The 11,951-nt window shown below is 41.3% G+C and overlaps 1 protein-coding gene across 1 annotated transcript in view; it reads right to left on the bottom strand.

Moving 5' to 3' along the window:
* Window positions 1-2,668: 2,668 nt before the first annotated feature.
* Window positions 2,669-11,951, bottom strand: part of LOC146004235 (uncharacterized) — a 32,941-nt gene continuing 23,658 nt past the window's right edge. The window contains exon 2 of the mRNA XM_083142916.1: window positions 2,669-5,002. Coding sequence (XP_082999042.1) covers window positions 3,752-5,002 — 1,251 coding nt within the window. The 3' untranslated portion in view covers window positions 2,669-3,751. The remainder of the gene's footprint in view (window positions 5,003-11,951) is intronic.

Here is an 11,951-nt window from a genome sequence, read left to right as displayed (position 1 = left end):
AAGAATTTCGCATTTACTTCGGTAGATGGCACTTCTTTCTGCAAGGTTGCATTAGGGAAGAAACTTTCCGGACGAAGTGCTGCGCTCTGTCGTCAAATTTTCGTACTGCGAGCTTATGCTGTTTATCATGTGTACTGCAATGGTCAGTGGCGTATTTATGTATTTTTATTTTAGAGATCTGTGACTTTCATACTGGAATCTGAGCTCTCATTTTGTGGATCTATCTCGAACTTGTTGTCACCAGGTGGCTGGGCTTGCATAGGGTTGCCTTCTGTCCGGCTCGCAGGTTTACAAATTAAGGCGAAGAGTGACAGTTTCGTACCAGATGTGACTTTATTTCAGTGTCGCCGGAATGGGTACTGCTACTAAAAAGTACTCTGGTTGTGCATACAAGAGAATATGAATTTGCAGAATCTCACGTATTCCGTATATCTACTTCAAGTTGCGGCTAATCAAATGGAAGTTTCGACGGTACCGACGTTCCTATCCAAGGTCATTGTATCTATGGACTTCTAAATTAACCAATGGGAAACCAATCACTTCTCATAAGTCACGTGGTTTTCTTTTGATTGACTTCAATCTTGCAACGGACGTGCATAATTACTTGAAACTAGAGCTTTAAATTTAGATGGTATCTCAGGGGGTCTATATTTGTCTTGTCCACTAGTAACTATTCCAGACCTTATAATTTCTGTACGTTATGTGCACATGTTAATAAGTACAGTTTGTCGTTTGTTCGCATATGTTGGAACTTGGAAGAACATGACGAATCATGAAGGTTTAATTAAGAAGTCATAGTGTGATCTATAGAACATGTGTGTCATTATATCGACCACCTGGGAACTTCATATCTTTTTACGTCACTTTCAAAAGGTCAATGCTACTCTCCACAGCACCTGATCATACAGAATAATAAAAGATAATGGAGACACAGGTCAGTATCGTCTGACACGAACTGTGCACTGCGAATAGAGAGGCTGCCGATAGCATTAATTCTCAAATGCCATGTTGTTTTTGAGCAACTTCAATTCATACCATAAGGCCGGGTTTGGACGAAAGCATTTCCATTAACATTTTTGCTAACATAAATGCTACGTAAATGCTTCCAAAAATCTTACAGCAGATAGTATTTTACACCGAAGCATTTCATGAAACATTTCGGCTAGCTTTTATGATTACAATGTATAATACATACAGCACGAAAGGCACATCAAGTTACACCATCTATGGTGAGTGCACGGTGTTTACAATTAAAAACAATAAAATATTATTCCATACGAGTACAGTAAATGCTGTAAAGTATGTATTTAAGCAGCGCCATTCTTTTGTACCTAAAAGCATTCAATACTAAACGTTATTCCTCTCGGTTGAATAGTTATCGTTTCTTAAAGATGTGAGGTGATACATTGTTTAGCTCGCGCGGCCGCCATTACAACTGCGCTCGTGACCTAGAGCTCGGCTCTGATTGGTTACGCTACGAAAAATGGTACGGACCGAGCCTATCCTTGAGAAATGCCATGAAATATGCCATGGCATCTGAAATGCCATAAGATTTCTCACTTTACACGGTAGCTTTATGGTCATGGCATAAATGTTACGAAAAATGCTAAGGAAAAGCTTTTCGCCTAAAGTGGGCCTAAGCCACACGTGCCAAAATTTTAACAAAGAAATGGCTAAGAGACCAGACAAGATGAGACTTTGACAGTCTCGTCTCGACATGTGTGGCTCTGAATTGTGTGAAGAGCTAGTAGGAAGAAAACGGGTTATAGTACAAATTAGATCAATAGTTACACATACTGCTTAGAAACCTCATTTTCTAAAATAATGTGTAACTATTGATCTAATTTTCTCTATTACCCCATTTTCTTCCTACCAACTCTTCACATAATTCAGACCCACCAGCTGCCGCTGGTTGGTGAACCACTACATATAGGCAAACTTTTCTTAATGTTTTCATTTTCTGTTTGGCCCTTCATTTCTACGTTACGAATCCTCCCAAAGCTGCATTTATTTTGGATCATGCCGCGCAGGTTAACAAGTGACAGTTGACGAATTGCCTTTACAACTACGAAAAACAAATATATATGTATGACCTGAATATAATTAAGTGTGGGGCGTTACCCCCGCACCCCCTATACGCCTTCATGGCGTGGTGCTATGCACAGGGGAACACTTTACCTTTTTTACCTGAATATAATTAAAAACGTAGATATACGATTGCTATGTCTGAGTAAATCACATAGTAAAGTAATTTTAGCTTACCAAAGTCTCGAACAAGACCGAGAGCCTCGGACACTAAGTCTAGTCCCGTCTCTATTTTATAGAGGTTTCTTGACGTTCACAGTATCTTAACTGTTAATGACAAGTCTCGAAGGACCTTCGTCCAGAACTTTTCCATCCCTACCTTACACGCTAGCATTTTTATACTTCTACTCACCTGTTTCACCATTTATAAAAGTCATTGTGATATTTCACAAAATGAGGTTTTTCCCACTTCTTCACATTATCTAACTTGGAATTATTTTTAGCTTCTTTTCCGTGCGGTATAATTATGCAAGATAATGAAATCAGAAAACTCAAGCAACTGGTATAGATATTAGCGTTTGTTGCATTACAAATCAAACACATCTCAAATTGTAGCATGATTTATTCCAAGAAACTTACTTGATATTACACATGAAATGCACGTTAAGAATTCCTTGTCCCATAACACATACAAGGGAACTGCCTAAATTTTATGCACTAAAGTTGCTACGTAATTAAACATAAATTTCTTCAGAGCCAATTTTATGACAAACTCAAAAATTATTTTGAGTCATGTTTTGACATCGTAAAAATAACATCATAACTCTTACAAAAGTTACTGAAATGCGCAATATATATGAAATCAGTACTCGAAACAAGAGGTGACGTCATCTTCCCATCTAACCAATTTTGCACAAACCATCACTCTACCTGTTTCATTGTTCACGCTTCTTAACAATGTATTATAACTCCTCATCTTTTCCATTTATGTAAGAGCTCGAACAAGCATTCTCCCAACCAACAATTTCGCCTTTGAGCACTTCGTGTAATCACAGATACTTCAGTAAATTCTCTGTAAATCCCTATTAACATAAAATTTTATTTTATATTTCAGAGATAAATGCGAACAAGAATTCCTGGCCGTTATCTTCTACAACAGAAGGTTAGTAAATCGTATTTTTATTCACATTTGTTCTCTGACAGTGAAATATCTTCGTATAGAGCATTTCTGCAGTTTAAACTTGAAAATGAATTGCATAAAAACGTTACCACTCTACAAATAACTTACATGGATAACAATAACAACTGCTTGTTCTTATTATTACAAGAATAATGTTTGTGGTGTTGTTTGTTTGTTTTTTACAATTACCATGGTTAAGACTCAGCTTGACGGAAGCTTGCTTTATGTCTTGCTAAGTTTGAATACACATGTAATATCTGCTTTAATACAAGTCTTTATATCCGTGTAATTAGATATGCTATTCCAGTGGGAAGTATGGTTGACAAGTCACAACCAATTTTGTTTCTACACTAGATAAATGTAAATGTAAAGGCAGTAACATTGTACCTACACTAATAACATATCGTCTTGCATATTTTGTCTTGTACCCTTGGACACCATCTTTGAGTCAGTGTTCCTGAGGATTGATGCTTGTGGAGTCCTCTTTGGTTAATTTTCAGTTTTATCAACTAAACCATCAAAGGCATAGTCGTAGTTAAGTCCTCCCTAGTCTTTGTCACAGAAGACATCGTCGTTCGCCATCTTCACTTCCACAGTCATCTTCACTTGCTGGCCTTGTTCGTAGCTTGGGAATTTCTCTCGTAATGTTTGGCTTTTGATGACTGCGCTCTTTCTCAACTTGACAATATCTGACCAAGAGGTCGACGAGAGGGATAGCACGCTGTGCTCGAGAGTGATCCTCTTCTCGCATCCGTCCTGGAAGACGTTGAGAACGAGCGTGAAAGATTCAGCATCCTTCTTGTTGCCCAGCAACCAGAGCCAGACGAGAAGGTCACCTTCCGACGATGGGTCGGCAATGACTCTGAGGAAGAACAAGTCTCCGTCCATGCACAGTGAAGTCAACGAGGTGTCGCTCTCCGGCGGAGGTATTTGGACGGTGACTTTGGGCTTGAAGTACTGTATGAGCGGGCCCTCGTGGTACTCCTGAATGTGTCTCAGCACCCCGCAGGCCTTGACGAGGCTCGGGCAGTCCTGCTCGTAGGGGCAGTGGTAGAGGGACCCGTCACCTTGCAGGAAATCCTGATGGTAGAAGTCGTTGTAGATCTTTGCGTTCAGGGACTCCGAGGAGCCGTGATAGGACGCTGGGCGCTTGGCGAACGGGATCCCCAGCAGCCCAGAACTCTTGTTGGACATTATGGACGGTGTTCTGGACATCGGACGACTCACGGCCGGGCTGTCCGTCCTGCAAATCTCGCCGGTGGAGAAGGACTTGGCCTTCAGGTTGGTGGACAGGTCCAGCTCGTTGATGAACTCGTTGGAGAGCGGCCTGGGGAGGGAGGACAGGGTGACGCTCGACGAGAGGTTCTCAACAGATGAAGATTTCCCCATGATCCGAGTGAGCAGCTTGTTCTTGGGCGGGGTGAGAGCAAGGTGGAACCCGCCGGAGCTCTTCTGCGTAGTGTCGAGCTTCTGCTGCTTCTTCTTGCCGAAGAGCTTGTCCCTCAGCCTCGTCCCTTTGCTCTCCTCCTGCTCGTCCTTCAGGTTGAACGCCTCCGTCATCGACTGGAAGATCTTGTCCGCCAGCAGACTCCGGCCTCTGGAGAACCGGACCCTGCACACAGGACAGCGTTCCGATCGGACTCGGCACTTGATGCAGATCAGGTGTCCGTTTCCGCATTGATGCGCGGGTGGTGGGATCGTGTCCAGGCAGACCGGGCATTCCAGAACGGACAGGATGCATCGTAAGCAGGCGGATAGGCGCTCGAGGTTGGACGGCATGGGTCCACAGCAAAGATCCTGCAATTGAACACAGAAATTGATATTTATATCACATATGGAAAATTGTGGGTAGAATCTTCCACTAATACTAGATACGTCTAAAAAGATGCCAATTCACTCCTTGTTTCATTTACGTGACAATTAAAATGTGTTAAAGATAATTGTTATTAAACGGTGTAGCACATCCAACTGAAAAATGTCAAATTTCAGTCCCTAGCATTTTTGCTACTTGATGAGACACCAGTCAGATGCATTTATATTTCCAGGCTTCTTAACTGAGGAAAATACAAGTAGTTTACGGTGCCATCCAAAGATCAGGATGTCGCCTGAATGGTACACAGCTGCTGAGGGATAGAGAATTCTTTTATAGGCAAGAGAAAGACAGTGGTAGTGATGTGGATACAGTCATAAAATGCGTAGTATTTCTTTTCAGAAGAAGCAAGAGACAATTAACCTTTTGTAGTACTACTTGCACTGTTTAAAGTTAGATCCTTAGAAGGTATGCAATTGTGCAAACTTCTCACCCTTCTGTATCTAGACAAGAAATGTACAAACTGGTAAGTTAATGCATTCTTACCATTAGCACACACGTTACATGGTCATATTAGATAAGATTACACTCCAAGAGGATAATACAGTATTTGATACCTAGCAGCGGCTTTCTTTCAATTATTTTATTTTCGGTTCAGTATTTTTTTTTCATTTTCACTTGTCAACGATTTGGACTGAGCATATGAGTTACTTGTATCAGGAAATAGAAACTCTTAGGACTTCCCTTGTGCTTTGAGCCGTGCTCTCATCACATAGGATCGGGACCCACATATTCCGATCCCGTGAATAGTATAAGCGATGTGATCAGCACGACCTTCCTTCGGTCGCTTTTTCTCCCACAAGTTTGTCTCAGGTAACCAATGATTAGTTTGGGTGAGACCGAGATTTTAAAATGCAAGAATTTTGTGAAGAGAATTTACAAATATACATCTGTATGCAACAATATTTGTAAATTCACCAAGGTAATAAAACGGCTGCATTTATTTGCTTGTAAAATATCTTTTTATCTGAAAGTAATTGGAAATATCGGAGATAATAAGCATTTTGTTTAGTCATAACATAACTTATCAACAACCCACAGCACGTTCAAAGAAAACAGTGTGGGAGGGGAGAAATTTTTACATTGGCCTTGGAGAAGCATGTAAATCCAGCCTTGCACTCCAATAAATATATTCCCTCTCCTTTGTCCCCTACCCACTCATTTTTCTGGAGACGTTCTGACTGCCTCGAGTTACTCAGGCAGAATAGAAATACTTCAATGAGCACTGAAGACGGCGGTGTTTGAACCCAAGATCCCTGAAGTACAAGCAAATAAAAAAAAGACCGAAAGCCAGTGTGAAACCCACACGAACGTGGGATAAGACCAGTCACTTTTAACAGAGTGTTAAGTGCGACAAATCTGTTATTTCCCTTCACGCGAGAGAGGAATTTCGTGTTTTCGTAATCTGTCTTTGAAAGAGCATGAATCACGACGCTCGGTTCTCCCATTCTCCTCGCTTCAGCCTCGCCTGAGAGCTCTTCGACCCTGCCTGTCCCCAAAATTTACATCTTCCCCGAGTGGGAAGAAGGAAGGTAGCCCTTGAAGTGTGCTTAAGAGATGTCTCAAACAATGGCGCTTCCACTAAACAGTGCGTATTTTATCTAAGGGCACGCGTCGTGTTTCGTAAACGCATCGGGACGTAACCTTCTGCCAGCCTTGCCGGATTACATCGTTTGTAGCTTTTGTGACCTTCGTGTGCTCCGGCTACTTACTATTTAGCCTTCCTCGAGCAATGAAACTCTTGTAAATGATTGTTGAACTTTCCCCGCTTCTAATATTGTACGGATGGTCGAAAAGCATCGTAAAAGAAAGGATTTTTTCCCCAAAAGTTGTGAGTGCGCATTCAAATGTATAAAAGTAAGTCTGTCTCCCTTGCAAAGTAAGAGTATATTATAGGGAGTTTTCAGATCAAACTGACACGCTGCAGCCGAAAGGTAGCACGTGTCAATTGATAACGAACCTTTAAGACTAAATCCAACCTTTCTTACATGTCAAGACAAACTGCACGTGTCGCTTATTGATTGCATGTTGCCCGGAATGGGTCATTTTCTGAATAACGTGCGTGTATCGTGTCAGCTAAGTCTGTTAGATATTTTTGGGATCTTTCAAACCGAAGCGACACGTGTCACTTGGAAGCAAACTATCAGTCATAAATACATTCTTTCGAACCTGAGCGACACGACAAGCTGCACGTGTCGTTCGGACTGGGCCGTTTTCTCAATGGCGTGCTTCGTATCGCCTCAATCTGGTGTTCGCACATTCGCGGTGAATGATTGCTTATAGAAGGGGGATTTCAGACCGAAGCGACAGGACAAGCGACACGTGTACTTTGGAAGCGAACTCCCGGTAATCAATGCAACATTTCGAATCTGCGCGACACGACAAGTTGCACGTGTGGTCCGTTCCGTGACAAATACCAGTGTCGCTTGTTACTTGTCGCTCGTCGCTTCGGTCCGAAAACTCCTGTAGGGATGGAACAATATATAAAATTTACGGATACAAATAACCGATGTCGAAAATGTTTCTTGAAAAAGATGAAGGGTTCATAACCCTCCTTAATTAATGCACGTGACCAGATGATTGCAATGGAGTTTGCCTTTGAAGAAAGAAATTGTTGTATTTGAACATTAACCTTACTAAACGATGGAATTTTGCAGTAAATCACCGATATATCGAGTAGCTAAATTATCGGTAAGATTATCGATACACATAGTCCTTTATCGCCCGATACCGATAATAACCCGTCGCTCGACAGCCCTCGAAGGACCTTGCTCTATCTCCCGATTGCCAGTCTCCCTCCCACAATCCTACCTAGAGGTGTGGAGATCTTCAACCGATAATGGGGTTGCGTGGGGTGAGCACGTCGAACCCTCAGCCGTTGTAGAGATTTACGAGACCGGGTTACGCTACTCGCTCGTAGCTCGCCAATTTCCTCACGATGGCGGGTTGCCACCGGTCCTATACACAGGCCGAGAACCCAGAGATTGAATCGAGGAGGACTTGAACCCATGCCGTCCCGGAGTTGGAGTCCAAAGCACATCGCCTTACACCGCACAGCCACGGAGGAGGAAGCCGAAATGCCAACCTCTATTTCACGCAGTACACCATGGGCTGCATTTTTTCAGAACAACGAGGCTCTGAACTCTCAGCCAGTATAATTCGCTGTTGAACTTGTATTGTGTCGTCCATGTGTGTTTCTGATTGTTCTTTCATCAATTTTATCTTATCACAATTCACATATATACACACAATTCATCCTCGCCTTCGCAATTACCCAAAAGTGGAAGAAAAGCTAAATAAAACAAACCAGTGAAGCATCCCTACACCCAAAACCGCAAGTGCATCAAAGTGAATATGATTCACTCTAGTCAATAACATTATGCATGCACATGTGTAATTGCTTAAAATCTACTTGATGTTTGATAATCTTACTTCATCAAATGGAATGTCTACTTTGTTGTGTGTAAGACGCATTTCTTTTGATGCACTGCTGTGCATCAACAGGATCTAATGCACTTTAACGTGATGTTGAAATAAAGTATGTATTTTTTGTGTAAATTAACATATTTTAAGTTCTGTGCGTAGTACATTACACACAAAAATTTCCTATAGACCCATAGTCACATACGTCATCGCTTGTGTTTTATTGGTGAATATATCGATATTATGACAATGCAATATCAAATCATCTCCACATATAAAGCTCACCGAAGAGAGGGTTATGGAGGTTAAACCCTCCTTTAAACTTTATTTCTTACTGGAGAAGACAAGGCAATATATACCAAATTCGTTCCATTCCTATTTATGATTGGTTTCAAATTTTCTCTCCTGTACTCGAACTCTCCCCCTTAAAAAAATGCATGGGTACCATTATGCCTACATGTATACACGCGTTTATGCATTATTGATGAGTACGTGTCATCCTTGCCTCTTTACTTTTCGACGTTTCGATACATAGTCGTAGTAGAGATGTGATGACACATTATATGATAGCCTTATCTCAATGAAAGTAAATTCCAAAGCAATCTTATTTGATTGATTGATTTACGATTTTTTACTTCGCTTTTTGTGCCACTTTTGGCTAATTTGTGAAGATGGGGATGAGTGATGATATAATGAATTGAATGGACACTCACAAACATCCATGCCCAGGCCGGGATTACTTAAATTAATTGCGCGAGACTTATATATTTCCTGATAAGACTAATTTAAGATTAGGTCAATGTAATATTGCTGCAATTCTCGTGGTTACAAAATTGGTGGCTTTGTCCACTATACATTATACCCCTCCAAAATCACGTATTATGTTACGAAATTTCCATTGGAAATTGTAAGCTACAGTGATAACTTGCTGAGATTTACATTTCTTATTCTATGAAAATGTAGTCTAGGAAAAAAGAGAGCAGAACTTCATATCCACGCATGATAGGGAGCAAATCGTTTCTTGTTCGTCCGTCATTTTGAAATGTGTGAATCCCTGTACACCAAAAGCAACCGAACCAAAGCTGTCCAAGATATTTAACTCTCAGACTTGAACTCTGCTTTAAGAATTTCCCGGGTGCGAATCCTGTCCCGAGCATGGATGTTTGTGAGTGTCCAATTTCATCATGTCATCACTCATCCCCATCTACGCAAAGTGGCACAAAAAGCGAAGTAAAATAAAGCAAATGAATCAAATCATAACAAAAATTGAGCCCTTCCCTAGGAGTTGCCTCAAATGGCTTCTGTTCTTTCCTTTTTCTTTTAGTTAACTTGTGGCTTCCGTTTTTCGTTTCCTTATACTCGACTTGCTACTAGGCCTGCAAACAGATTCCCTTCCTACTAGTCTCCCTTCTAACATTTTCCTGCCTATCCTTTCTCACTCACACCACATGGTCCCTCCACTGAAGTCTTCTGTCGTCTTTTAATTATTTTCCGTTACTCGGTTCGTCTGTCAGTAACGGGGTTTAACAGTAACAATTTTTAGAGTTTGTTTCAATACTTCCATGACAAGTCTACATGCCTCCTGACTATTTATATCGTTTTTGTTCTGTCTGTACAACGTATCGGGGAGTCAACAAGATAGCGTCAGCACTTTGTCCACTTCTATTCCTATGTGGATTGGTAACCGTCCTGCCATTATATCATAAATATAAGCTAGTTAAGTGATGCCGCAAGCATTAGCAGTCTTGCGAAATAGCAAGATATCCACAGCAGCCGTCATTCGCTAACACGGAACTTGATTGCTGATAAGGGCAGCGTTGATTGCGACTCGAGGCGCAATTACCTTGATTTGTTTTTTTATCATAATGGAAAGCATGCTGTGGAAAATACACAACGGCCTTCGTTATTTGCCAACGACCTTGGCAACTTTTATTACATTTTATCAGTTCTGAGAACAGTTGTGGAATTTCTTGTTTTTAGGTGAAAAACGGCCGTCTCGTTACTTGTCGTTTCTTATTATTCACATTTGTTTGTGTTCGTTTTTAAAATGGCCATTGAAGTAAATTTCAATTTCGTCTTCGGGAATACCACCGAGTGTTCGTACAAGGCGTCAAACAGAAAAAGATTAAGGCTCGGCAAGACCTTTGTCCAACACCAGTAAAGTCGTTTTCAATTTCTCCTCTCCTTTCGAAAAAAAGCTAGAATATTTCAAATTCTGAAATTCCTTCTAGAGCATTGCCGTGAATCCTCATGTAGTTTGCTTTCGCTATTGTCTAGATATTCGCAATAGTTTAATACTCTTACGCAGCCGCAAAATTATTACAAATATCTGCACAATAGCGCAAGCAAAACTACACAAAGATTCACGTGAATGCTATAGAAAGAACTCCAAGCAGATTTATTTTTTTTCGGAATTTGGAATATCATAGCAATTTTTCGAAAGAAGAGGAGATTTTGAAAACGACTTCACTGGTGTTGGCCGAAGGTCGAGCCAAGCCTCAAGAAAAGTAATTTGCATTAATGTCCTCTATACGCTGTGAAAGTTTGTTCGGTGTTACGGTGTCTGTGGCGGCACCTGAGGGTGTTGGTAGGCAACATTATCTATAGGATTTAAGGAATTATCATTATTTCTTTCATTTATTAACTCATGCTATATTTAATGGATGACTGTCAAAGTATTGGGAGGGCAACACAAACATCTTCAAATAACAATGTCCGGGTTCGATACCCGGTGGAGGCACATAGTGGTTCGGATCCCACTTTAAACTGTAGGTTCAGTCCCAATTAGCCTTACTGTGCATAAAGTGGACTTAAAACGCCTAATAAATCAATCAATCAATTCAAATAACAATGGATGCTCTACATTGATCTTTCATTTTATTTCTATCTCGAAATTTGCCCATTATATTTTGACGGAGATGGTCATCAGGTGGGTCAACCTGACTTTGAGACGGGCCACGGTTCACTCAGGTTCACCCTTGGCGCTGCCCAACGCAGAACGAAATCGAGACGAGAACGAGACATTTACTTGAGACTGCTGAACTTTTCTCAGTGAAAGTTTCGCAGCACCTTGGTGTTAGGAAGTGAGCTTGAAAGATAAGCCCAGTCCCTACCGTGGCCGAAGATTACGAGAAGTAGCAGACATGCAATGCTCATTCAGGTGCAGTTACACGAAGTGAGGCACGGGGGTATGGTTTCAGTGCAGTTAGGTCTGAAGGATGTAAGTTTCGTAAAAGCGAGCGACTTCCTTCGGCCACGCTGCGGCTGGCTTGGCAAATGCAAACTCCTTGCTTCTACAAGTGAGACGATAATAGAAAGGGACCGAGACATGAATGACAACTGCTGCAATTACCAACATACCCGGTCACAACTCCAGTGAATCTTGTACATTGCAATACTGTTCTCTTGTCTTATTGGATAGACGCTCAAGCACCTGTGTTCGTATTACTATTA

The sequence above is a fragment of the Lepisma saccharinum genome, chromosome 1 (genome assembly GCF_977018435.1).
Source record: "Lepisma saccharinum chromosome 1, izLepSacc3.1, whole genome shotgun sequence".
Taxonomy (NCBI): Eukaryota; Metazoa; Arthropoda; class Insecta; order Zygentoma; family Lepismatidae; genus Lepisma; species Lepisma saccharinum.
The sequence above is the reverse complement of the archived record's forward strand: the minus strand, read 5'-3'. Positions and strand labels throughout refer to the sequence as shown.